A 27345-nucleotide genomic window follows, 5' to 3' on the forward strand; every position below is an offset into this window, starting at 1 on the left:
GCCATGTGTATATATATCTTCCCTAATCAATTTTGAACCCATTTGCCAGTTTTAGCTAAACCTGAGGGTGAAGGGGATATTCAGTCTCAGAGACATGACGTTCCTTTGAGTTTTGTGAAAACAAGCGGTTTTAATAGAGGAGAGAGACCTGATTAGCGACCCCATGGAGAGAAAAGCTGCAGTGAGAGCACAGCCCTTATTAGACATTAAAGAATCCACATGGGAGAGAGGTGTTCCTGACCGTGGGAAAAGCTGCAGTGGGAACTGGCAGTTATTGGACGCCAGAGAATTCGACCTCAAGACATGCATCCGTAAGAAATGAGTCTTCATTAGTTCTGCTCACAAAGCTGCTTTGATTTTTTTTTTAAATAATATATATACCAATAAGCTACGAGTGCTTCCATGCTTTTCCTTGATTGTTCCAAAGAAACAACTAGGAAAAGTGCCTTAGTAAGAGACTTTCTCTGTCCTGGCTGGCTGAGGTGGCCGTGCCTCGTCTGGTTACCCTGGCAGCTGTAAGTGGCTGATGTGTTGAGCCCTTTGCTCCAGCGCCGTGGAGCTGTGCCTGGGCTGATGCAATGCTGGGTTCTCCTGGCGCTGCCGGCAGCGGAACTGCTGACGGGGGTGGGGAGGATATTAAATGTAGCCCAGTGAGATGTTGCATGGAGTGCTGAGAGGCGTTTTTATTCATCCAGCTTCGTGTAATCCCCATGTCCAAAGCATAGGTTCAGCTCCCCCGCCCTCCTCTTCATCCTGGTTTGAAAGGTTGCTGGGACTCCTCCATGGGGTGTTCTGTGTCCTGGGGGTCTTGCAGTAGAAGTAGCCTGTATTTTAAGGAATGGATGCACCTCTATTCAGATGTGACCTGATGCATGTTGGCTGCAACAGCTGATCTATGGCAGAACTGGTTGTCATGGGGGTTGCAGAAAAATTTCTTGGTGTGTTGACTCTTGCTACCAAAAGTGGGAGCTATGAAAAACCAGGTTTAAATATTCTGTTTCTTCCCTCTACGGTATGTAATAATTCCATTTGTATATTAATACTTCACAGTATCCAAAAGGTCACTTTGCAGTAAAGACATAAATAAAATGTCTTCATTAAGAATCACTCTTACTTGGGGTCTTAAAATGGAGCATTTGGCTGAGCTGTAAAGAAAGGCGAGCACTTGTTCCAGCATGGCATTATCTCTGGACTGTCTGATCTGTTGAGCGTTTTGCTCCTAAATACCAGAGGTATCAGGAGTATCAGTGAATGTGCCTATGCTAGCTTTTTAATTTCCTACTTTGTCATCTCTTAGGGAGGGATTACGAGTGCAGACAAAGCCCTGGCTGTTTTCTGTGCATGGCAGGAACACGTGCTGTATCTCATTAACAAAACCCCCGTTTGTAGTCGGAGTTGGGAGATTTCCCATTGAGTGCTGCTGGGGGCCAGAGGGAGCTGCAAAGTCCAGAGTGGTCCAGGTTTGAGTGGCTTGGGTGTTGGGGCAGGAGCATAGAGGTATGAGAATTGTGCTCAGGATTCATTCCAGAATTGTCTGGCTGAGCTCTCTAACCTGGGTGATTGTTTCTGTTCCTGGATTTTGATGTTTCCCTGAAGATCTTTATTACTAGAAGAAGAGCTGCAGAGAATGCCCTGAAGAACGTCGTTTTTCTCCCCCCAAAGGTTACAGAGCCAATAAAGATCACTCTAAACAGGTTTTAAAGCATCTCAGATTGTAATCTAGAAAATGATGGGAGCTTGGTAATTAGGGCATGTTTCTGAATCATTGTTGTCACAAGGGCTGTTCTTGGTGTGGCTCGAAAACCAGAGCTTCTTGTGACACAAGGAGCTTTTATTTTACTTGGCACTGGGAAGGTGAAGGATTTCAAAGCTGCACATCTGCTGGATTTATCACTCCTGGATGAGCTTTCCTGCTTGTGATGGTCTGGAGTGCTGTCCCAGCCACTCACTGTGTCTTATCTTTATAGACACAGCAATTGATCTGCACCAGTGCCCCCAGCACGGGTGAGAAACAGGAGGAGCTGGAAACCATTGCACAGCAGGAGATGATGGTCTGAGTTGCCATTGTGGAATCATGGTGGGGATGGCTGACACTACTGGAGCTCTGCAGTGAATGGCTATGACTTCTTCAAAAGGAATTGGCAAGGAAGGAGAGGTGGTGGAGTAGCCCTGTGTGCTAGGAAGTGTTTGGATTGTCTAGAGCTTAATGATAGTGGTGACAGGATTCAGTGTTTATGGGAAAGAATGATGGGAAGGCTAACAAGGCAAATATCCCCATGGGAGACTGTTCCAAACCACCCAGCCAGGAGACCAGTTTCACCTCAAGAGATAGATGAAATATTCTCTAAGCAGCTGGGAGAAGTCTCATGATCACTGTTGTTCTTGTAGGGGACTTAAATCTACCACATGTCTGCTGGAAACATAGCAGAGAGGAAGCAGTCTGGGAGGTTTGTGGATTGTGTGAAGGACACAGTTGGTGAGGGAGCCAACCAGGACTTGGTATCGAGTTGTCCATAGTAAATACTGCTCCTGGTCTGCCCTGAGTGCAGCTGCTGGCCCAGGCAGTCCTACCAAGTGAAATGAGTGTGGCTCAACAGGTGACAGTTCCCCACATTTGTTAGACTTAAAATTAAGTGTAGTTTTCCACGATGGTGGAATTCTGCTTGTTTCTATCAAGATCCATCTCAATGAATTGGAATTATTTTCATCCCAGCCCTGTGCATGCTCTTCTCAATAGTCTGTCCCTGATTTTGGTGTCTGCTGCACATTAGTTACTGTATTTATGAAACAGTCAGTGCAATTTTGAGTGGTTTTTGTTTAGATGTCTTGATTTTTCTGTCTCTCAGTCCTCAAGTCTTCTTCCATGTCAGACACGTGATGATACTGTCAAATTTTGAGTAATGCTCTGCATTACTTGAGGCACAGTTTAATTCCAAAGACATGTGCTGCTCAGGTCTGAAGATGGTGAAATACCATCTTATATCACTCTACATATGAAATTGCCTTTTAAAAAAAAATTATAGGTATATATAAATTTTATGGCAGTAAAGCAGGTGGCTATAATGCATATGAAGCTTGGAAGATGGTGGGATGTCATTTCCTTAGGATAAGTGTATTGGAACTGCTGTGTATTTCATTTATTGTATCACTGCCCTTGTTGTGATCAGTTGTAGTGCTGTAATCTTTGCAAACGCCCGTGTAGAGACACAAGTTCCCTTTGTGTTGCTGGCTCAGGAACTCTCTCAGTGGTGAATATTAAACACCTTTTGTGAGCGGTGCGGGCGGGAGACGCTCACTGTGCGATTCCTGCTGGGAGCTGGTGGTACTGGAGGCTGGTGCTCAACTCCAAACAGGATTTCTGCAGGATAGCTGTCCCTGTGGCTCGGTGTCCTGCTGCTGGTAAGATCCCAGTGTGGTTGGTGCTGCTATTTGCTGTGTAATTTTGTGTATTCTATGGCTGGGAAGTGGCTGTACGTGCTGTTGTGGTGGGCCAAGTCTCTCAGGCTGTGAAATGAGCGTCCATGATAGCAGAAGACCCTAGAGCTGATGTTCATGGACTCAACAGACATCCATTAGCCTGGCTAAAAACACCCGTGGAGGGTGATGGCATCCTGCTTTATGGAGGTTTAGTATCTGCGCATCCTGGATTTCCCTGTACCTGGAGCAGACCTGCTTTGTGCAGGGGGAATGCAGGGCTGGAGTACCCCTAGTGTGGGGTATTTGGACTGATTTGGTGTCAGGAGTAAGGAGAAGAGGCACAAACATCTGGTGAAGTATTATTTCAGGACACATTATTTTGTTACGAAATAACAACAAAGCCAGAGGAATGTGATTGGCCAAGGAACGCTTCAAGCTGTGCGAGCGTTTTACTGAATAATGCAGGCTGGGGCTTGCTGGGGTTATATAATCACAGAGGAGGAAGGAGTTTGAGTGTGGCACAGCAAAATCAGCCGAGCTTTTCAGATGGCTAAAGATACCTGACTGCAGTCAAAGGGAACCTAAATGAATACAAAATAATGGGATGTTCTGCTGTATCGGAGCAGCTTGTCAAATCATGCTTGTAATGGGCGGTGCAGAAACACACAGAAAAAGCTCCTGCATTATTTTGGGTCCTGCAGTATCTGTTATATTTAGTAATATGTGGAATGGAGCATGGCACCAGCTTCTGAATGAAAATGTGGTGGAGTTTCTTTGGCTGGAATGTAGCTGACCTGCAGAACTCTGCAGTGATGAAGATGTTTGGGTATGAAAGGTCTTCACAAACCTATGGGAAGCTCAGCAAGAGAAACAGGAGGATACCGTGATTTGCAGTGGAATTTGGTTTATATTAAAAACAAATCTCCCTCACTTCAACCCACCTCTTCTTATCATGTACAGATCATCCTATAAAGATCCTAATCAGTTTATAGAATATTGCAACTAAACAGTAAGGTTTGCTCACTACACAATTGCTGGCTGGCATTCTCATAGCCCATGCTTTGTTAAGAATGTTTCTGCTTGGAGCAGCAGGGACCGTGCAGGAAGAGTGTTCAGAGTGAGCAGCTGAGCTGAAATGGTTTATTAGAGCTGGAAAGCCGAGGTGCTGATCCCCGGGGTAGGGAAGGCTGTGGGGTGTGGGATGGCTTTGGCTGTGCCTGGGTGACACGTCGCTCCTGGGGAGGAGGAACCAGCCCGGCCCTGCATTGGCAGAGGCTGCGCTTCCCAGCCCGGCTGTGCTGTCTCGTGGTTTGGGAGGAAGAGCTGAGGAGGAGGAAGGGCTGCAGAGCGAGGGAAACATGCTGAGCAGCTGTGCCAAGAGCCCAGAGACATTTCAGCTGCTTGAATGTAGAGGTGCTTTGATCTACAGTGAATAAACCGATAATGCTTAAATTATGAATTCCTTTTCTTTGTCTGAAAAGCTGGATTAGCGTGGCTTTGTTCGAGCAGTGATTATTGGGCAACTTTTTTCTGCAAGGGCTGCTCGATGTGTGTTTACAGCCGGGTGCTTCGGTCGTGCTGTGCTGGTGGAGGGGCTTGGTGACATAACAGCTCCTGCACGTCCTTGTCTCCTCCGCTTCAGGTTGAACTGTAAACCCCGCCGAAAACACGGCCTCGGCCACCTCCTTTATGATGTGGAGCTAATCATTAATCGGCAGCAGTTGTGGACGGGAAGAGGCCTTGTTTTCATTTGAGTCTGCGGAGCGGGAGCCGAGCAAAGGCACCTCTTTGTTTCTGTTGGATTGGCAGCGATTGCAAAACGCAGCCTTGGGAAGGGCTGACGCACAGGTGTAGCGATAGGAGGCGAAGGTTGAGAGGAGCTGTTCTGCCAGCGCTACCAAAGGTCGTGGCCATGCCTCCCCTGGCCTTTTCTGCCTTCTTCTCAGCCTCTGCCAGGACAAAGGTTGCTCCTTGGAGCACGTTCACCTCCATCTTGCCTTGCTTTGGTCTAAGGAAGCGCAGTGCTCTCGCCGCCTCTCCTTCCCCGGCCCTTCAGCAAGTGCCGTGGTTTTTTCCTTGTAACGTTTCTGTGCTGCAGTGAAGCCGTGTGGTGATGCAGCACTGCAGATCTCCCTCCTCTCCCCCTGGTCTCCTCCCGGCAGCATCTGCCAAGACAGGAGCAGCTCGGAGAGGCGCCAATGGGTGCGGCCGGGCCGGATCGCTCGGCACATTGATCCTGGCGGTGGGGACTGAAGGATGTCTGCAGTCACGGGACTGAGGCAAACCTTCCTCTTCCAGCAGCTCCCCTGCAATACTCAGGGCTCTCTCCTCCTCGGTTTTCTTTCATCCCCCCCGTTCTGCTCCCTTTCTCCTCCTCCTGCCTGCCTCCCTCGCTTTCAGCAAAGGCGATTGCCACAGATTATCGCCAGGGCCTGTCAGGGGTACGGGGCAGGACACCGAGGCACAGCGTATATTTATGTATCTGGATAACGGGGATTAACGGGCGCCGTCTCGGACTGGAGTGATTTAGCACCATGGCTGCAGTGCAATACAGTAGTAGCCTCCCCCATACATTTCTTATTTAGGAAAGAAAAATTAATAGCTGAAGTACACTTCTTCCAATATAAAAATTCATATTGGGAAGAGTCACACCTTTGCTAGGCAGGTTTTGTGGTAGATGGGGACCTTATTACACTGGTGTTTTGTATCCTGTCTGCTTTCTGGGCAGCATGAGCTTAGATACTTGAACATTTTAAACATATTCTGCATCTTCTACAGCAAAAGAATGACAGTTCTGGCTGTGTATGTATAATAACATGTACGTGTTAGGATTTCAGAATTAGGCAGTAATTGTCAAGGTGAGGAGCAGGCAGTTGTTCAGAGCCCAGCTCTGATGTCACTGGCAGGCAGTGCTTCATGTGAGGTGGGCTATGGTGGCTGCAGTCAGAGGACAGCTGGGATTTTAGGGATTTTGATACCATTATCAACAGTGGCTTAATCCTATTCCCCCCTGAAGACTGAAGGGAAGTACAGGCTCATGTTGCCAGAAACTGAAGGTGTAAACACAGTGAGCAAAAGGAAAGTGTGTGTTCTAGCCAGTCAGTTTGAGAGCTGCATGGTTTAGATGTGAGTGTTGGAATCCATCTTTCATCTTTGCAGAAAACTGGCACTGAAATGTCTTAAAGGTGATCCTAACTAGGATTTCTAATTACTTTCCATATTTTTTGTCACGTTCATTCATGGCATGAACATTTTCTCAAATAGGCTCTTTCCTGTTTTCCTTCCCTCTCCTTCCTTTCCTGTTCCCTCTCCTGCTCTCTCTACATCTGCCACATCCAATTAGGCCATTTTTTCCCTCACACAGATTTTATTAACCATCTCCTCTACTCTTCTGGGCTTTCTAAATCTTACTTGCAAGGCAAGATAACCAAATCAAGCTTGCAAAGAGAGCATGCTTTGAGAAGCAGCTTTCCTTTTGCCATTATTTGCAGTTCCATTTGCCATTATTTGAAGCTTTTAATTAAATAAAATACAAAGAAACAATAAAAAAAAATAACCAGAGCATTACAGATTAGGAAACTCCCAAGAATTAACATCCCTGTGCTGTACCCAGGGGCACAAAGGTGACAAGCTCAGCCCTGGACAGCTAAGAGGCAGGAACATGTCTTGCGTGTGACTGTGTCTCTTTATGCCCAACAAGGCATTTATTTTTTTCTGGGAAGATGCTCTTGTTTGTGTGCACAGCCGTGTTCAGTGGAGTATAAACCAGGGAAAAAAGGGCTCTAAATCCAAACCAGGTTATATATAAGTGTAGTAGGTCAGGCTGGAATGAGAAGGCAGCAGTCAGCGAGGCAGGTTTTCAGATCGTATTTAAGGATTAGTCATCCAACAACAATGATGAAATTGTAAGGTGTAGGAAAAGGCAGGCATGAAAGCGAGGCAGCTCGGGGATCTGACAGCGTGTGCCTCAGCCTGGTGGTTGTGTTCCTTCTCCCTGCGTGTGTGGCTGAGAACAGTTTTGCCTGTGCAAGGTCTGTTTACATCTGCCTGGCCTTGTGCTGCCTTTGTGCATAGAAATTTTTTCACAATAACTCTTCATGGAGTTTACAAATACTTCCTGATTAGGTTTTTTATTTGTGCGTCCCTTTCCTCTGTCGGCACATTCAGAAATACACTTTCTGCCTTTTCTTGTTCTGGATTACCAGCTGCAATTCAAAGCTTTTCCCTGGTTTGCTCAGAATCTTTTGGCAGAGAGAACTGAGCACCCAAACCCTGCAGTTGTTGGCTGTTAAAATGTCACTGTGCTCATCCCGCCCAGCTTGTCCTTTCTACTGTGAGTGGATGCAAGTTATTTAAATATGTTTCTACATCTTGTTTCCTTGTGTACACAAACATGTTTGGGTTTATTTTTATTTTGCATAGACATTTACTCATCCATAAGTGCCAGTGTTGCAGTTACTTAACATACATTACATAGGGTGGTGTCACATTCCCTCTGGCATTTCTCAGCTCCTGTTGGGCAGCTGGGTCTGCAGTGGGGGTGGGAGGCTGAACCCCAGCAGCACCTGGGGCTGGGGGTCCGTGTGTCCTGCCAGGTGTGGAAGTGAACTGGTTTGGGATCAGAAGCAGTGGAGACTCTGGGTTAAATACAGATTGAAGTAGTGGAATTGCTGTGTCAAGGTCATTTGTCTCCTAAGAAAATTGTTGGCTGGCTGTATTTTTCCTTGTGACACGGTTTTGTTTTAATTGTGCCTCTTTAATTGTGTCAGACTAATGATGTGCAGGGTGCTCTGGTTGTGAACACCTTTCTATTTCTTCAGCTGCTGCTGCTCTGTTGCTATAAAAAGGGTGATCCCATGGTAGGCTTCCCACACTTCCAGAAAGGAGTTTAAATGTAACCATGGAAAGTTTAAATGGCTTTTTCCCCTCTCCAAATGGCTTTTCCCCTCTTGGTGTCTCCCAATGATTGATTTTTCTGGCAGAGGGGAAGGGTGAAGGGTTGGATGTTGATTTTGCAGGAGGCAATGTTATTAAACATGGTCTCTTCCCACCAGCACTAATGTGTGTGCTCTGCTTTGCTTCTCTTCCAGATATGGACGTGTCGAAAGTGTCAAAATCCTCCCTAAGAGGGGGTCGGAAGGCGGAGTGGCAGCGTTTGTGGATTTTGTGGACATCAAAAGTGCCCAGAAGGCACACAACTCTGTCAACAAAATGGGAGATAGAGACCTACGGACGGATTATAATGAGCCAGGAACCATTCCCAGTGCTGCGCGGGGATTGGATGATACAGTTTCCATAGCATCTCGTAGTAGAGAGGTTTCTGGGTTCAGAGGAGGTGGTGGGGGGCCCACTTATGGCCCCCCACCATCACTTCATGCACGGGAAGGACGTTATGAGCGAAGACTTGATGGGTAAGTTCCAAGGTTTCTCTAGGCAGGTATTTTGTATTTGATATGGTGAGAAACACAAACTCGTATCTAGGGCCCCCAGATGGATTTAAAATTTTGGGAATTATCTATGTTTCCTATTTTGGGTTGGAAACGGAAGTGATTTCTATCCCAGTGGCTGGTACCTTGTGGATCCATAGAGGATGTGTCCTGCAGCTGGTTGGATATCTACCTACACTTGAAATAAGGTGGTTTTAAGATGGAAGATTTCCTTTGGCCAGCATCGATATTGGAGTTACTCTTTTCTAGAAGTAGCGATCCCATTTCTTGGATAATATTAAGGCCTTGCTGGATGTATCCCTGCTGCCAGATGGAGCTATCTTACTCTACAACTTGTGGTGAAGTTCTCTGTGGAGTATCTTCGGAATACTAGAACCTAGAATTCGGTGAAAGCTTGATGCCTAGCTCTCAGTTCTCACTATACGCAGCGGGTATGTTAATTGGATTGTCACCACAAAATTCAGAGTAGACTTTAATGATGCAGCCCCTTGGATTCTACCGACACCTCTTAGCCATGGAAATAACGCTTGGATGGAGAAGACCGAAGGCAGCTTGTGATGGTTCCATTTTGGATCTACATCATTTCCAAGTTATTGGGATTATTCTTTCTGATGGTATTGGCAAAAAGAGATGACGGACATTACTAAATTTTGGAAATTATAGTTTATTTTTTTAAAGCTGGGATAAGAACTACTGCCTTGAATTTATTGGATGGTATACAGTCAAGACGCCAGTAGCCATGGGGAGTGGATTACTATCTAGTCTCTTAAAAAGCTCTGCTGCTCCACATTAAACATACTTTAGCTTTAAGGACGTGGTGCTAATACCCGTTTGTGGATACACCAGTGAGAAGTGACTGGGCTGGATGGTTACCAAGGCGGCCAGAGGATGCCTGCTGGCAGCAGCGTGAGGGCCCTCGGGCCTCGGGGGATCTTCTACCAGCTGCTTGATTCAGACTTAGGGCTGGAAATTAAAATTATGGATCTATTTAAGTGCCTTCTGTCTCAAGAAAGAAGTCTGGGGGTTTCAGAGTTACAGTTTCAGTCTGGGACTACTTCCGTCCAGTGGATTTTTTTTTTGTGTCTTGTCACTAAGATTTTTTTTTTTCTTGTTGGTTCATCTAAAATATCATTTGACACCCTTGCCCATTAAGAAGGTGGATTACCCCTGTAAGAGGGGCCAAAATTGGGGAAGTTATGTTCACAATTCTCTCCCTAGATTTAATTGGGAATATAGGTCGTGTTTCCACACTTGGAAAAGGTTGGTATGTCCTGCCCTGTGTATATTAGCCCCTCTCCTAACCCAAGTCAAACCCTCTCTTTCCACTAACTCCAGTAGCACTTAGTACTAATAGATAAATGAAGAAAGCACTGTAGCCAGTAGCTGTTCAGCTCTGCTTCCTCTGTCTGTCTTCTGTGTCCTTCTCATGGATAAGGATTTGTTCTTTCTGTCAGCTCTGTAGCAGTAACCTGCTAGAAAATATTGCTTTTTCTCTGACCTCATTAAATCAGCTCTCACTGATTAACACTTTGTAGGATGCTAAATGCAATCGTTTGTAAAATTGTTGATCTTGGTCCTTCAAAAGGGGGAGAAAAGAACCAAAACAGAGACACGTTTCTGTGCCAGATTCTGAAATAGCTTTCAAAATTCCATTGTTGCGAGCAAGAGGTAATGGAAATAGAAACGCAACAATGAATTTCAAGCAGATGTAGAAGATAATGACATTCTCTTGCACTGGTTAAATAATTTTTTATATATCATTTGAGAGAAAAAAATGCAGGCAAGATGTGAGGGAGCCGTATAGAAAGCTTGCTATGAGTTACAGTTTAACAACAGAGAGTGAATATATTGAGAGGATTAAGGATCTAGTGATTCATTGGAGAAGGAATGGAAGGAACTTCCTGAGATGCTAATCAAAAAAAGATTCAAATCTCATTTGCAGTTTATAAAAGATCCCTGAAATATTTCTGCCATTCGAACTAGAGCTGTGATGCAGGAGAGGAGGAGGCACAAGGCAGAATTGGGTTATCAGGATTCAGGGGACTGAAGTGACTCATAACAGATTCTAAAGGAAGAATCTGAGAGAGAAGGCTGAAAAAAAAGGTTGAAATGTCATTTGTAAGATGGATAATTAATTTTTTAATTAATTTTGGCTACCCTGACATACTTAGAATTTTAGAAGTATTTTTTAAATGTTCAAAGTAACCATTCTGAGTCTTCCATTTTGTAGATATAACTAAGATGTACCATCCTGGTACTTGTCTAAATTGGAATACTCAACTATTTGTAGTGTTCCTTTGTCTGTCAATCTCTTTATTTGAGAGATCACACTAATTCAGAACATCACCGAGCCTTTCTCAATTTAAAATGTTCAAAACACTGAAATGGACTGGACTGTAGCTGCTGGAAAGCAGCAGCTTGTGCAGATAGAAATTCCATGATTGCAGCAGTCCAAACAAAAACACTGCCTAAAAATTGGATTTCCAGTCCTTGTGTAGGGTCTTAGTATGTTCTGGGCACCTGCATCCTTGCAGTTCCAGCATTAGTAATGGAGATGTTTCTTTAGCATCCATAGCTTTTACAGTGAATGATTGTAGCAATCTGGTCAAAGCAAAAATTCCCTCTAAGAGGGTGAAATCTTTTAAAGCAGCAACAAGAAACCCCCTAATTTTCTGGGAAATCTCTATGGGTTATGCCACCCCTTTTGAAAGCAGCTTCTTACCTCTGGGTCATGCTTTGCATGGAGGCTTTCATGGCTACAGCCCAATTTGTGATGCCATTTTTGCAGAAGGATAATTACAAGAGCTCCAGTAATTACCAAATTTTGAAAAAAAAAAATTAAAGCTCTTAAGCAAAAGATTGAGAGAAAAAGAAGTTAATGATGTCCACAAACATGAAGTTTTTCTTGTTTACAGAATTTAAAAGAAAAAGAACAATTGAAATGAGAATTCTGCATGGGAAAGCAGAAATTTTTTTCCTGTGCAGGCAAGTTGCTGGTCATGAAAGCCCCATATTGTGATTAAACCAAAATGATTGCTCAGCTTGATCGTATACAAATATAACTTTGGAGTCAAGTAAAATGTTTGGAAGTTTGTCATTGTTTGCTTGATAGGTTATTGCTGGTTAGTGGAGAAGCAGTCGCAACAATAAGTCGAGTGCTGCCTTGAATGTTTGCATGATTTGCTTTTGGTTGTGCCTGCCCCTTTCTGATGCAATATTTTTCCCCCTTCCCAAATGCAGGGCTTCAGATAACAGGGAGCGTGCTTATGAACATAGTGCCTATGGACACCATGAGCGGGGGACGGGCGGATTTGATCGGACGAGACATTACGATCAGGATTACTATAGAGACCCTCGGGAGCGGACCTTACAACACGGGCTCTATTACACTTCTCGGAGCCGAAGTCCAAACCGCTTTGACGCTCACGACCCCCGATACGAACCTAGGGCCCGGGAGCAGTTTACATTGCCCAGCGTGGTACACAGGGATATCTACAGGGATGACATTACACGGGAGGTACGAGGCAGAAGGCCGGAGCGGAACTACCAGCACAGCCGGAGCCGCTCGCCGCACTCGTCGCAGTCCAGGACGCAGTCCCCGCAGCGCCTGGCCAGCCAGGCCGCCCGGCCCGCCCGCTCCCCCAGCGGCAGCGGCTCCCGCAGCAGATCCTCCAGCAGCGACTCCCTCAGCAGCAGCAGCAGTACCAGCAGCGACAGGTAGGTCTGTGTGCCGGGGGCTGTGCCGGTCGGTTCGTGAGGTGTGAGCCTGAGTTGTTCCCTGGCGAAGCTTTGGTCGCTGAGGTAGAAGTGAACTGCGGTGAAATGTCAGAAGGCTCAGTTGGCACCAAGGGTTCCGAGGGGAACGCTGGTGCTGTTCGTTGTTTGCCATGGTGGATCCATATGTAAGATGGTGGCTGGGCAGAGCAGGGATGTACAGACACAAGGCCTTGCTGCCTGTGTGCCTGGAGAATGGGGTCACTTATTTACTTCAGTGAGAGAAAAAGATTTTAAGGTCAGCTGCTTTTTACAGACCACACTTCAACATACTTTGGGAAACGATGAGTGGTATTGTTCTGGTTCTTCTTGCTCTCTGACACTGCTGACATTCACAAGGTTGATTTATCGCCTTCTCATTTCTCACCCTGCTGCCTCACAGCAAAATTCGTAGACTTGGAAAAATTAAAAGAAAATAATCCAAGTTTGCAATTCCTGGGGATGCATTTCCTTGGTTCTGCAGTAGCTCTGTGTTTGCATGGCTTTACAGAATACCTATGGGGGAGAAAAGAAGGTGGTAGAAAATCACTGATTTCTTTTAATAATTTTTAAATTCATGTTGAAGTGCCTCTCTGATATTTGGTCTTTTAAGAGTGAATTCACCCTAAGAGTGGAAGCCACAAAGCTATGGTTGCACCCATTAATGTTTTATGCTCTTTGGCGAAGGGCTCTGCTCTTCAGGAGGGTTTGCAGAGTTGGCAGCGTTTCCTTTGCATACCAGATCTTTTCTAAAACTGAAAATATTCATTGAGTAAATAAGTGTATCAGTAGAGTGTTTGTTTGATTTCGCAAAGGCCTGGAGTGACAGGACAAGGGGGAATGGCTTCCCACTGCCAGAGGGCAGGGTGAGCTGGGATGTGGGGAAGGAATTCCTCCCTGTGGAAGGTGGGCAGGCCCTGGCACAGGTGCCCAGAGCAGCTGTGGCTGCCCCTGGATCCCTGGCAGTGTCCAAGGCCAGGCTGGACAGGGCTGGAGCAGCCTGGGACAGTGGGAGGTGTCCCTGCCCATGGTAGGGGGTAGAATTAGGTGAACTCTAAGGTCCCTCCCAGCCTGTTCTAGGATTCTGTGTTTATCACTGTGAATGGAATTTTACCACTGTCAGAACTCTGTGACCAAGGGGATTATTCACACAAAGTCTTACCTTGAATGTTGAACCTTCTGGAAGGGTGAGATGGGCTGACACCCACGGAGAGTGTACAGAAGATGGGGAAATCAGTGTCTCCTCTTCTGATTGCCCCACCCCCTCATGTCTAAAGAGTCATGCAAGGATTTATTTACTTCTTTTAATTATTGTTTTCTCCTCTTGGATTTAGAAATCCAGGTCCTGTCTCAGCTGGAGAGCAGGTGAAGATTTAAGACAACTTTTAGGCTGCTTTTAAGCACTTGTTTATTTCCAACACCTCTCTCAATGAGAGCTTAATGCTTGAATAAAGACAATCCTTTGTCAAAGATTTTTCACACTTATTACAGCTCAGAAAAATCTGTGAGACTTCTAGAGGTCTCAAAAAAATCCTAGAGAAAATGGATTGAAAGGAGGGCTGGTTACATTTAAGGTTTAATAAAAAATCTTGAGCAGGGGAAGAAGAAGAAATCTCTGCTGGTGCTCCTCTGCTCCTTGTGGAATGAGAAAGGCGTCCAAGAAACTCGTAATATTTATAAAATGTCATTGTTGGGATGTCGAGGCAGGATGAAATCCTGTTCTGAATTTGAGAGGACTAAATATGATCCCACTGGAACCAAGTTTTAAGATTTAATGAGAAGAAAAGCAGTGTCTGCTGTGCTTGAGCATTTCATTTTCTTGGCAATTTCTAGTTGTAGTAATGGAAAAGTAGACGATACTCTGGGAGGAAATAAAACATTTTTTTCTTATTAATACAATAAAATCAAACTCAGTCGAGCAAGTAATAGAATCTGGTGGATTGTATATTTAATTTTGAAGGATCAGAAAAGAGTTTTAGTGTTTCTTAGCAATCAGTTAGATAATAATAAACATTTAACCCTCGCTTTACTTTGGGAAGCAAAACCCCACTTGCCTTGAAGTCTTTCAAAGCACAAGTGTTTAATTTTCAAATCAGTTGAAATTTAGCCATGTAAGTATTAAGCCACTCATACGCTGGTGAGCGAAAGCTGCCTCACCCCCTTTTCCCTGGTTTGGTGCTCCCACTTGCTGTGTGATAGATCCAGTTTCTTTTGTCTGGAGAATAATTATTGCCTGCAGTTTCCGTGGTCTTGAGGATTTTAGCAAGCTGGAGATTCTCTTAAGGCTTTTTTATAAGTGGAAATGGCCAATTTTGAGGGGCCATAGTATTATTAAGGTCTTTATGACACCTGCATTCTTCTGAAATTTAAGAACTTGGTCACTCAAGTCTTGTCCTGTTGGTCTCAGCTGGCAGAGTTGTGTTCCCTGGGGGTGTTTGGGGCACACAGGGTGTTCAGCACTGCTGGGAACTTCATGCTGGGCACTTCACAGTCCTTCAGGAACTGAGAAAAAGCAGAAAGGTGGTGAAGGAGAAGTTTGGTTTTCCTTGCTTGTGGTTTTCAAGACCTGTGTGAAGTAAATAATGCTGATTAAATGGAGCTGATTTTCCTGGACAATACTGAAGAAACACTGCTTGCTTAAAAATAATAAAAAAAAAGCCCAAAAAGCCTTTATCTCGTCAAGGTTCAGAGTTTGTTGTGTTGGATCTCCACTAAACTTTACTTTAAATTGCTATTTGGAGGCCTTTGCAGGTAATGGTGCTGCAAGGGAGTAATTTAGAAACTAAAACCAGAAAGAACACATTAAAAATAACCAGTATTCTCTGAAGCCAGGCTTTATTTGGGGTGTTTTGTGGCCTCTCAGAAGTTGCTTGCTGAGGTGAGGAAGCTGGTGGATGTGGATGGTTCCTGCATGGATTTGAGGAGGAATTTGTGTTTTGAAATCTTCTTAGTGTAAGATTGCTCATTCCCCACCCATGTAGTGGAAGGGGGTTGGTGGAATTTTTTTATCACCTTGAAAGAATAAAAAAGCCCTTGAAAATGATAATTTGCCACAACCAGAAGCTTCATTGTCTCCGTTCTGGTGATTCAGACACACACCACAAATGATACATTAGCAAACATATTTTCTGTAGTGTGTCATGGAAGAAGCTGGCTCTGGATGGAAGCTGGGTGATCCCATAGGAAGCAAACAAGGTTTTGTTTGTGCCCTGCCCAGCCTCCTGGAAACATCCCCCCTGCTTTTAGGTTTTCTCTTTTGTAGCAAAAGCTCTTTTCTAGGCTGCTTGTTGAGGTGCTCTAATGTGCTAAAAATAATTTCTGGGCTTTTAGATTGAGTTTTGTAATGTCAGATGGCCTGACACATCTCTTGCTGCTCCATGTGTTAGTGATTATTCCTGAAGCTTTGCTGCAGCAGTGTGCTGAACCAGCCGGCGCTGAGAGCAGAGCATTTCGCTCCTAAAATCCTTGTTGGGGTGGGGTTTGAATTCATTTACAGAAACCCAGGCAGAAGTGTTTGATTTCCTGTAGGTGATGTTCAGGCTGTGAAAGCGTGAACACCCCATGTGTTCCATCTGCAGATAAGCGACTTGAGGTTTCCCTTGGCCTTTAATTTATTTTTTAAGACTGTTTATTCAGTTGTCTGATGTGGGGGATGCTGGGGGATTTACCAGTTAAATGAATAATTTCCTATAATGTGTAATGTAGTCACCTTTAATTTATTTTTAAGAGTGTTTATTTGGTTGTCTCATCTCCAGGATGCTGGAGTTGGATGAATAATTACTTAGATGACTATTTCTCTATAGCTTGTAATATGAAATAGATATTGGGAAATTAAAAGAGCATTTTCAGCTTAGACACAACACTGGTTTTATATTCACCAAGATCTATGTGAGCACAGTTATTCCAGTCTTCCTGAAATCAAGAAATGGGAAGAAGTTGCACTTACAGATATTTGAAAAAGGAATTTTTTTATATAATTCTGATAGCTGTATTTAAAGTTATTGTGCCAAGCGGGCAAGGCATAAGGTAATTAGAGATTGGTTTTAATTTTAGATTTCTCTGTGATGAAATTCTTTCTGGAGCAAGGAATTACCATTGGAATGGAATATGTGTGTGTCTTAATATTGAAATAAACTGATGAAAAATACTGCCAAGAGAATTTTAATCATGGGAAAAACAGGCTCCCTGAAACCTCCTGTGTATTTTATTTAGTCAGGGACTTTCCTACCCTGTTTCAACAACTGAAGTGAAAGTAGAAAAAAGTGAGTTTTAGTTTCATTACATAATGTAAACCTTTCTCTACCATTGTCTTCATCTCCTCCTTCCCGTGTCGTTTGCTGCCAGAAGTGATGAATCACTGATTTAGCTGGGATTTGGGATTTTGAGTGGGTTTGGAGATGCCTGTGCTGAGGACAGATGAAAAATCAGGAACAATGAGGTTAAATGTAGCTGTTTAGTCTTTATTGAAACCTCTATGAGATGTCTTTTGTCAAGGTTAAATAATTCCACGTACATTTGGTACTGTAGAGATGAGCTGAAAATTTTTAATCTCTTCTGGTAGAACGACATGGCTGAGCAGGCTTGTGTTTATATGTGAGAAGAATTAGGTTAAGATTTATAAAAGAAAATTAAAGAATTTCTTAGAGTAGGAAGCCTTTTCCATTACACAAAGGCAACAGTAAATCCTGTCAAGAGTCAGGTAAAACACCTCATCCTTACCTTTTGTTCACATAAACCCATGTGCTGCTTTAATGTTCTCTCTGCGCGGCAAAATGTGAATTAGAAAAAGGAAAATTTAGAAAAAAATTCCACCTTAGATACTCGCAGATTTTTGTTAACAACTGTCGAGAGTTTTCACTTTGTTCTTCCTTGTGTTTCTGCTCGTGTCAGCCTGTGCTGCTGCTTAGCTAAATATAACCGAGACCATCCTTTAAACGTGGCTTTTTTTACCCTTGGGACTGTATCGGGTTTCTTGAGATGGACCACAGGCAGAACGTTTTCAGATGGCTTTGGAAAGATTATAATACAGAAAGCAAACCTTTATACTCGAGATATGCCGAAAAAAGACGTACCTGTGCATGTGTAACCACATAAAAAGATCCTTCTGTGGAAAAAAAATAACGTGATATATCAAAGTTCTCCTCACGGATGGCGAAGAAATGGTGCCTTGGCGCCCTTGCAGGGAGCGGCCGCAGCCCGCTTGTCCCTCAGCCTCTCGCCCCAGCTGCTGACAGCCCGCATTACCTCAGCCCTGGACTCGGCAATAATCTATTAAAAATGTGCGTTGCATAATAAGACTTTTAGCTCGCTCCGAAACCCCGCCGCTTTCTCTCGCCTCACAGCCGGCGGAGCGCGCCCGCCGCTGTAATGGCGGCGCGGCCGCGGAGTCGCCTCACCCGGCTGTTTCGGGGGGGTGGGGAGAGCGGGTGTTTCTGAGGGAAAAGCGGGTGTTTCTGAGGGAGAAGCGGGTGTTTTGTGGGGTGAAAGCGGGTGTTTCTGAAGGAATAAGCGGGGGCCCGCCGCCGCGGTGCCCCGGCGGGCGGGGGGCGGTTGTTTGCGCTGAGAACCGGTCTGAGCCGGCGGGAGCCGGCCGGGGCTGCCGCGCCGCCCCCGGGGCGGGGCCGCCCGAGCCCCGCGGATAAACACCGCCATTGCCACCAAAAAAAAAAAAAAAGCCTTTTAAATGAAAAAACATATATAGAATCCCTCCCCCACCTTAGCACTGGAGCAGCTCTCGCTCCTGAGTGAAGGTTTTCCCCTCACACAGCGCAGAGAATGAAGTAGCAGCGCCTGTCAGAGCCGGCTCTGAGGGGGGTAAACTACCCTCTCAACCTATTTTAGGTTGTTTATTTATTTGTTTTAAACCTTAAATGCTCTGTTTGCTCTAGAAGTTAAGCACTGGTTTCCTCGCTGGAGGAATCAGCCCCAAAAATCCCCCAAAAGGGCGATTTTGTAGCCTGCCCCAACATCCTAATACCAGCTCTACCGTGATTTGACACAGTTTCAAAATGAAATAGAAATTCTGTCTTTGTTGGCCCCTCTGGGAGAACCCATCCACCCCCTCCCCTATATAAATAGACAATAAAATACTTTAAAATGTTATCATGAAGACAGGTTTTAATTTATCTTTTTTTATTTAGTATTAAATTTTCTTGGCATGAGCTGCCCAAAAAGAGTGGACATTTGACTGCAATTAATACCCCCCACCACCCGCACTCCCAGTAATAGTTGGTAATTGCTGGCTCTAAATGACAAAGCAATTAAGCCTCTTCCTAAATGTGCAGAAGTAGGTGTTTATCTAAATCTGGGCTGTCAGCCTTTGTTTCTGTGTCAGGGCCCAGAAACTCAACTGCTGCTTTCTCAAAGTGCATTTGATTCTTTACAAGCAGAGGAAAAAAAAATCTTTTTTCAAATTAATTTCAGGAAAGGAGTCTTAAAAATATATTACGTTGTGGATGGGTGAAGCGAAAATTGCTCTAGAAAAATATTTCTGTTTTATTACTGTGATAACTATTGTGATGATTTCAAATGACTTTATTGTTGTTAAAGAGATTATTGTTATTTCAGTGCTTTAAAGGTTTCTTGCAATGAGATTAGAATCTTTGCTGGAGAATATGAGGATTTGTGGCAGCTGATTCCAGACCCTCCAGTGAACTTGCCTTTTCCTCAGCTGGGGGAGAAAGATCTGGGTGTGTGGAAGGATGTGTGTTAAAAATTATATTTTTTAAGTCACCCCTGGGCAGCTGTAGGTGTGGGGGAGCCAGTGTCTGGTGTGAGAATTTGCAATTTCATGTCTTCCTAACCTCCTTTTTTAGGAATAGTGGGAAAACCTGAGCTATGTGGACAGCACTGCTCCCACCAGCGTTGTGGGAGACTTTGGGCTGTTCCTTAAGTCCGTGGGAGCTGCTAAAAATTGCTCTTTTCCCAAAGGTCAGGTGCTGTTGGATTGGGTTTGACTTTGGGGTTGTGTGTGTGCGTATTAACAAAATGGTCACTTCTAATTGCATTTTTAAGGCTTTGATTTCCTTCCAAGTATTTTGCTTAATCATCTTGAGTAGGCTGAGGGAAGGAAAGAATTAGCTGAGGTCAGGGAAGTTGAAGCTGCCCGTGTTACTGCTCAGAAGCCAGGCTTAGTCTGAGGGATCCTGGAGGCAGGAAGAGAAATGTGTTCTCTTCCTGCTGCACGCTGGGAGAGCAAGGGGAAACCAGCCCCGAGAAAGCCAAGGAAAACAGGGAAACGTGTGGTGCCGTGGGCTGTGGTGGCTGCCTCCCTCTGCACGAGCGGTCCAGATTCGCCTTTCTTTGGGAGACACACAGCTCGGATGTGAATCATGGCTAAAATAGATGAGAGGATGGTAGTCTGGAAGTGCTTATCTGCAGTCGTGGTGGAGTCAGACAGCTCAGATGGAGACACAGGCACCGCAGGCACCAGAGGTGGGGGAGAGCATCCCTGTCACACAGACCTTTGCAATAAAGGACAGTTTAATAATTTCTGATAAATATGTACATGGAGGGATGAATAGCAGAAGAGGAAGGCTGTATTGAATGCTTCTTGAAAAAATACCAGTCATTGAAGTGATCAAAGGAAAAATCCAGCCACTGCCTGTGCTCAGCCATACGTGTTCCAATTAAAGCCTAGACACCGGGTCCCTTTGGACTTGCAAATACAGTGATTTGTTGGTTTTTGTTTTGGTTTTTTTTTCCCCAAAGAGGATGTTTCTGGCTCTGCCAGAGGCATGGATGCAGAAGGAGAACCTTCCCCATAAAACCTGAGGGCTGGGAGAACAGGTCTCCTCAAGGCGTAGCAATGCGACTTGGGCGTTAACTTTACAAACAATCTCGGGTGGAACATGCTGTACTTAAATAAGGTCACAGGGATGGGAATTAATAGTAAATAAGCCTCATTGGGGAAAAAATAAAAAATAGTATCACCCCCTGATCTTTGCCCATTGAATTAACCGTGTACCTGATGTGCTTAGCTTTGCCCTCATCATCGAGCGCAGTCTGGCTGTGATGTCGCCAGTGCCGAAACCACTAATGATGGCATCAAGGGTTTAAGTGCAAAAGCTTCTTAGCAGGAGATTAGGGATCCCACTGCAGATCCTTGCGGTCAGCTCCTAATGCTGCTCGGAGAGGAGAAGGCAGCATGGCTCTTGAGTGGAAAATCACAGGCTTGGGAGAGAGGTGAGGGCTTCAGTGTGTTCTGTAGAAGAGAAAAAATTTATATGTGTTGGGATGTGGTCCACGTTTTGTTTAAATCTTGAAGGGAAACTGAGTTTCCAAAAGGAGGAGCAGGGAGACATGCACTGTGTAGGTGTCATGTGAATAAAGTCTTTGCATGATTATTCATTAAGTGCCTAATATAAGAACAAAAATAGCTTTGGCATTAAGAAACAGGACTTCGCTGTGATCCCTCCTCACAAGGGGCCCATAACAAAGGTAGGGGACCTGTTCCTTTGTTTCCTGGTCCTTCCAGCCGTGAGTGCACTCTGCTGTCTGGAGAAGTGAGACGTGGAGTCTTTTAATTCCTTCTCTTTGAGAAGTGTCTGGGCTTCAGTGCTCAGTTGCTTTATTTAGCTCAAAGCGATGGTTGTGGCTAGAAGACACTTGGAAATCCAGGATGGCAGGAAAAGTACCTCTTAGAGATTCCTTTCTATGAGAGGGAAGTGGTTTTCAGGCCTGTATCCTCATTTCTTCATGGTTGTGGGGTGTTCTCTGCAGATGTCCAGAAATAATTGGTTTTATACCTGGGCAAAAATACGAGAACCTCGTCAAACAGTTTAAAAATCCAGAATAATTAAGATACATCTCCAGCAGATCCCGGCTCTAAGGGCATTCACGTATTTATTATCTTTCATCCGTTAGAGAGCAGAGAGCTATTCTGGCATGATAACGCGTGAAAGAAAGGCACTGTTCTCCTCCTGAAAGTGAATTCCCAAGAATGCCCGGCCTCAGGTCCCTGTGGACAAAAGGTGCCGCGCTGGGCTGAGTGAGATGCAGAGTGTCCTACTTACCGTGGCTGCTACAGGTCTGACCTCCTTGGATCATCTGACACCTCGTTGGGTAAGAGGTTGCTGCAAGATCTCAAACCCTCAAATTATGTAAGATTTACACACTTGCTTTGAAGTTGGTCCCTCCCTTCCATGTTTGTTTACTGGCTGGTGTGTCCTGTTGGATTGTGAAGGATGAATAGTCACAGAAAGGAAGCTGTCGGGTTAGTACAGATTTTCTATTCCTCTTCGTTTTCTAAACGCGCGTGGAGCTGTGCTTATCCTGGTTCTGGAGTCTGGGAATACGCCGAGGACATCCTGCACAGGTCGGGGCTTTGTTGGGTGAAATTTTCAGTTTGTTTGTTTGGTTTTGAGATGGAGAGAGGGAGAAGAAATGTTTATTGTGTTGCTAGAGGAGAAACAGAGATGGTATCTGACAGCTGTCTTGGGAGTTGATGTTGGGTTTGCTTTTTAATATGCAGTTTCCCTCGAACTCTGAGAAATCACATGGAAAAAAGGAAGGTGTTTAATTACTCTGTATGTGTGGCTGCCATGGTTTGGAGGTTTGAAAGCACTGGCTCCCATAAGGGAAGCGCACAGGCTTTGCCTGTGGGAATTCCTCAGAGGACTTTTCTTCCGTCCCGTCCTTTCGCGGTGCCAGCGGAATTGCCTCGCGCTGCTGCTCCTTCCCCAGCCGCTGCCATGCGGGGTGGGGGCCAGGGCTGTACTCAGTCCAGGGAGGTGTAAGGCATTTTCTTCTGGATCTTCCCCTACTTAGCATTTTTCTCACAAATTAAGTTCTCACCCGTGCTTTGTGATCCCTGGTCAGTGTGATGGAGCTGGCCCAGGCTTTTGGGAAAGAGAATCCCTGGACTTCTGACCGTGTGTGGAGATGTAATCGCTAAATCCTAACAAATTCCACAGAATTAAGTTACAGCAAGGTGCTTTCTCAGAAGTTACTCTTAAGTGGCAAATGCTGTCATATGATACAGGTTTTGCTGGGTTGGTTTTGGAGTTTTTTTTCTCTTAAATTTGCTCTTTAAGCCTGGCATTACTCTCCATAGTTGTTCAACAAAGTAAAATCACATTCTCTCCCCCAACCTACTGCAGATCCACAATAGGTGCTGTGTCACTTTACCTGTTTCATACAGACATTTTCTTTTTGGTTTTATTTTCATTACTTCAGTGTTTTCTACCCATGTGAAAGCTCACAAAAAGTTCTACTTTTAGTTGTATTTTTATTTGCATGTGGGCAGCAAAATGAAGTAATTCCCAAATATAGTCCTAGCCAAGAGATCCATCTGTTCCCTGCATTTTTAAATGGCAAATTAATCCTTAGCATAGAACTCATCAAATGTCTTCTCTCTATAATTTATGCTGCCTGAGATCACAGAAATTACTTTTTTTTTTTTCCCAGGCCTTACATTTTAAGTAGTCCTTTACTCCAGAACAGCAGCTCCCATTCTGGTTTTACAGAGCTCTCCTGTGATTCCTCCAGTCACTGTTGTCGGTCTAAAAGGGGGCATTAAAAAAAAAGCCTCCAAAATTATTCTTCCCTTCATCTCTTTGGTGTTTCTTTGAAAGGCTGTGGAAGATTCTATTAGAATCTTAGATCAGAAGGAGTATTTTATGATTCTAAGATGTAAGGGAGTAGAAATTCTCTTTGAAAAACACCCTTGATAAATGGATTTATTTTGAATGGAGAGCTAGGATTGCTCTGTCCATTTCCATTTGGATTTCTCTCTTTGGACAATAGTGACCATTTTTAGAAGTACTAAACTTCCATGGCGTTATCTGCCATAAAGGGAATTTCTATATTAAGCTTTGCATGTTCCCAAATTTACTTAAGCGGCATTGTAGCTCAGCTGTGTATCTTGGCATGCCTTCCATTGCAGCTCCCATCCCAGGAACAATTCTGTTTATAGGAGAGGATGCACCATTTCAAAACTGCTCCAAATCAGGAATTTCAACAAATGGTGTTTTGTGTATTGCTAAAAAAACCCAGCGCCTTGGGTTGGGAGGAGGCAGTGCATGCAAATAGTGCCTGGCTTGGTTTTTTTAAGGCAAGGTGTGATGCTTTTCTAAAGCATGAAGACAGAATTAATTCCATGGGGCTGCTTGCGTGATCTTCTGGCAGCTTTATGTTAAAAAGTAACTGCAGTAAGCTGGAGGTGAATCAGTGCTAGGGTTTTTTTTTGTTCTAGCATGTGTCTGAAAAAGGCTTTTCTTCTGAAAGATGCCCAGTGCTCAACACTTAGTCAATGCCAAATGGTTTTAAAATTGTACTTAGAAGTGTTCATTCCCATGAATTCATTTAACGGGGCTCTTAAGGCAAAAGAGGTTACTTTTTGCTCCTTGAGTAAATGCATAGTAGCCTACTTGGATACAGTGGTGGTTGCGTTTTCAATGGCATTTCACTCTTCTGGCTCATAGGCAGCACTTGGAGTAGAGTTTGGTGTTTTTTCCTAGGATGTCAAATAGGTCCCTTCATGAAAGAAGTGCTGTTGTTGTAGGAACTGCCTCTAAATGTTTGGCTTGATGATCATGGAGCTCTCTTCCAGCTTAAATGATTCTGTGTTGCTTTCTTGGTATTTTGGAAAGACTTGGCCACCCATGAGCCAGGAGATCAAATTCCTCAGGGTGTTCCCTCCGTGATTCATGGAATGACCTTGGGCAAAGCCTTGGCCTCTTCATATCTTTCTTTAGTATCTGCAGAGGATGTTAAGACAGCCTCCCATGAACTTGGTACTAAAATACAGCTTTTTTCCAAAGATTTCATTTTCCAAAGATTTCCAAATCTCTGTGGTGTCAGTTACAAAATACTAATTTAGATTGTCAGCAGAGAGGTGGCAAAAGCTCTTCCCTTTAACACAATTACTCTGCTTTTGGCCAGCTTTTGGCTGATCTACACCTGGAGCAGCAGCTCTTCCTCAGGCATGTGCTGGCAGTGCTTGGAATAATTTGGAGCATGGCTGGAGGAGATGGGAATTCTGGGTGGCTGCAGTGGGACTTCTCACGAGGGATCTTGACCCAGGGCTTCGCTCTGTGGAGGTGATGTTAAACAGAGGCTCATCCTGCTCACCCATTCTCACACCCACCCTCTTTCTTCGCTCTTTGCATTGGTGGAAGTTTAATTGTGGGAAAGCAGAGCTGAAGAGCTGCTTTGTACTTCACCCTCAAGGCCTCGATGACTTTTATCTTTCCCAGCGCCGAGCTCCGTCACCGTGGCCGTTTGCTGAGAAAGCATTTCCTCCAGCTTCCCAGGGTTTCTTTTGGAGCATGAGCAGTCCAGCTGTTCCCAGGGAGCATCCATGGTTCAAAGAGGCATTGGCTGGGCAGGCAGGTAACTCCAGCTGCTCCCAAATTCAACGCCAAACCCATCCACATCTGAGCCACCAGCCAGCGTGGGGAGCGCAGGGATTGAGCAGCTTCTTCCCAGCAGTGGGAAGCTGTTGTCAATGCTGAGTCAGCTCTTTGTTCCAGAGATAGGCCAGTGTGTTTGTAAGCAACACTTTTACCCCCAGGTTAGTGTTTTTAATTCTTGGCTGTACGAAGTTCAAGCCCAAGGACAGGGGGACGTAGGTCAAGGAGCGAGGTGGCAACACCGACTGTGGGTTGGGCACAGTGTCCTCAGCCAGACAGCAATTAATGTAAACATACATATTTTTAGCAATTGTAATGGGTTATTTAGTTGCAGGGAAGAATTAAAAGGAGCCCAAGGCTGTCTGGAAACTCTGAGGGCTGCAGGGGAAGGTGGTTCTGGGGGTGGGAGTAGTCTGTCCTTCTGAGCAACATCTCCATCTTGTCCATGATTCATTTCAGACTTTCATCAAAGATCAGGCGTCAGACATAAGGATAATATAACTGACGTAAATATATTTATATATATTTATACATGGCCTGTCACAGAAATGCAAATGGAATGTTAATAAGACACTCACTTGACTTGGGATAAATGTATGGTAAATAGTACCTGGAAGCTGTGTGTTCAAAACCTTGCTGGTCCAAGACTGAAATAAATACAGCAGCAGTGTGTGTTAGTTTGCCACGTAAAGGACATTGAGTTGTCATGGTTGTGTTGCTTTCCCAGGGCCCTTAAACATAATTTAATTTCATTTCTTTGGATTTGGGATTCCAGCCCAGCAGGAGATCATTGTAGTTTCTCTCTGGGCGTGGTAAAGCAGAAGAAGTTAAGGGAAGGAGGATGTCCTTGTTTCATTAGTCTGCAGAATTTAATGATCTCTCTCTAGAGTTGTAAATGCTGGTTTTATCTGTTGCATGCTTTTTGTGGCTGTTTCTGTTTCCGTGCAGCACTGGCCTTTCCCCCCTCTCGGTGGATTGTTGTATCATAGCTGAGTGCTGTTAAATACTGCAGAGTGTGTGACATGCACAAACCAAAGTTCCTTGGGTGGCAAGTTCTCAGTGGCTTGAACGGGTGCCAAGAATGTCACAGAATCACATCCCGGCGAGCTTTGCTCCGGAGGGGCCGAGGCCAGGGTGATGGGCACAGGCTAATTACACTGAGGGAATGTTTAGGTGGCTTTCTCTGCCCTTCCTCTTATATCCATATTTCCAGTGGAAGGCTTTGTTTGCACATGGAGGAGCAGGGTTCAGGTTCTTCGTGGTTTCCCTGTGTGGGCTGAGCCCCTTCAGCGCTCGCCTGCAGTTGGCAAAATGCGGCGACGGCTCGTTTCCTCTTGATCTCTTCATACAAACCAACCTCAGAGGTTGGACTGGGTTTTCTGACATCTTCAACTTCAGGTTGAGCAACTCCTTTGAAGGAGGGAAAAACCCCTTGTACTTATTTCCGCAGGTGTGTGAAATGTTTTTTTTCCCATACAAATGCCCTGGTGTGGGACACGTCATGTGTACAGAACAACTGCCTGCTGCCTGCTTGGGTATTTAGGTCAGTGTTGGAATCAGCTCTGATAAGGAGTTAAGGTCTGTGTGCCCAGACCTCTGTAATTTTCATGGTGGTTATTCCTGACCATGGCAGGGTGTTGGAATGAGATGATCTCTAGGGTCTCCTTCAGTCCCCTTCTGGGATTCTATGATTCCTGCTTAAGTGTGGCAGAACAGCCACCTGGATTGTTGGATTAACAGGGTGCTGTTGGGAGTTTTGTTTCTGTGTCCTTAGGAAGCAAAGTGTGATTTGATGTGCATTTTTGACTTATGTGTGTGTAGAGAACAGGGAAAATTCTGGACAAATATCTTCTTAGGTTCATGTAATAGTTATCAGTTGGTCAGAAATACCAATCTGTAATAACCCTGTGCATATATTACTCTAATGTATAATTTTCCATCCAGAAAGTGTTTCACAGGCAAAGATCCTTTAGTCCATTGCTAGAATGGAATACAGTGCATTTTAAAAGCTTTTATTTTAAGCAGCTACCATCACATTTTTGTGGGTGTTGGCTGGCAGTAATCAGGTCTTTTTAATTAATTTTATTCCCAAATAACACACCAGTACATTCAGGAAACTTGGAGCAATTTTCTAGAGCTGTTTTCCGAGGTTGTGAGGAAATCTAACCAGCAGGTTTTTTTCCCAAAGCCTATAAAGTATCCCAAGGATTTGTGTCTTAGGATCATACAGCACTGTCACTGCTGGTGTTCTGTGCATGGAGATCATCTACAGTGACTTAACTCGGATCTGGAAAGGGAGGGACAGGGAGAAAACCTGAGGGTTCCTTTGCTTCCGTTCAGAGATGACTGTACATTAACTTTGGATTTCCTGACCC

General features: G+C 44.6%; 1 protein-coding gene and 1 long non-coding RNA gene across 5 annotated transcripts in view; one reads left to right on the top strand and one right to left on the bottom strand.

Moving 5' to 3' along the window:
• SPEN (spen family transcriptional repressor) overlaps positions 1 to 27345 on the top strand; it is a 66190-nt gene that overhangs the window by 9493 nt on the left and 29352 nt on the right. For all 3 annotated transcript variants that reach the window (XM_039697558.1, XM_039697560.1, XM_039697559.1), the window contains exons 2-3: positions 8508 to 8828; positions 12105 to 12581. In XM_039697558.1, coding sequence (XP_039553492.1) covers positions 8508 to 8828; positions 12105 to 12581 — 798 coding nt within the window. The remainder of the gene's footprint in view (positions 1 to 8507; positions 8829 to 12104; positions 12582 to 27345) is intronic.
• Positions 12597 to 21384, bottom strand: LOC120496802. Of its 2 annotated transcripts, XR_005626355.1 has the most exons (4): positions 17690 to 21384; positions 14775 to 15183; positions 13780 to 14478; positions 12597 to 13133 (listed from the first exon to the last, which is right to left on the bottom strand). It is a non-coding gene; the product is annotated as an uncharacterized LOC120496802 (long non-coding RNA). The 2 variants fall into 2 exon arrangements; XR_005626354.1 differs by having other exon boundaries at positions 13780 to 15183.

Source organism: Passer montanus, unplaced genomic scaffold, assembly GCF_014805655.1.
Source record: "Passer montanus isolate IOZ18808 unplaced genomic scaffold, ASM1480565v1 scaffold118, whole genome shotgun sequence".
Lineage (NCBI taxonomy): Eukaryota > Metazoa > Chordata > Aves > Passeriformes > Passeridae > Passer > Passer montanus.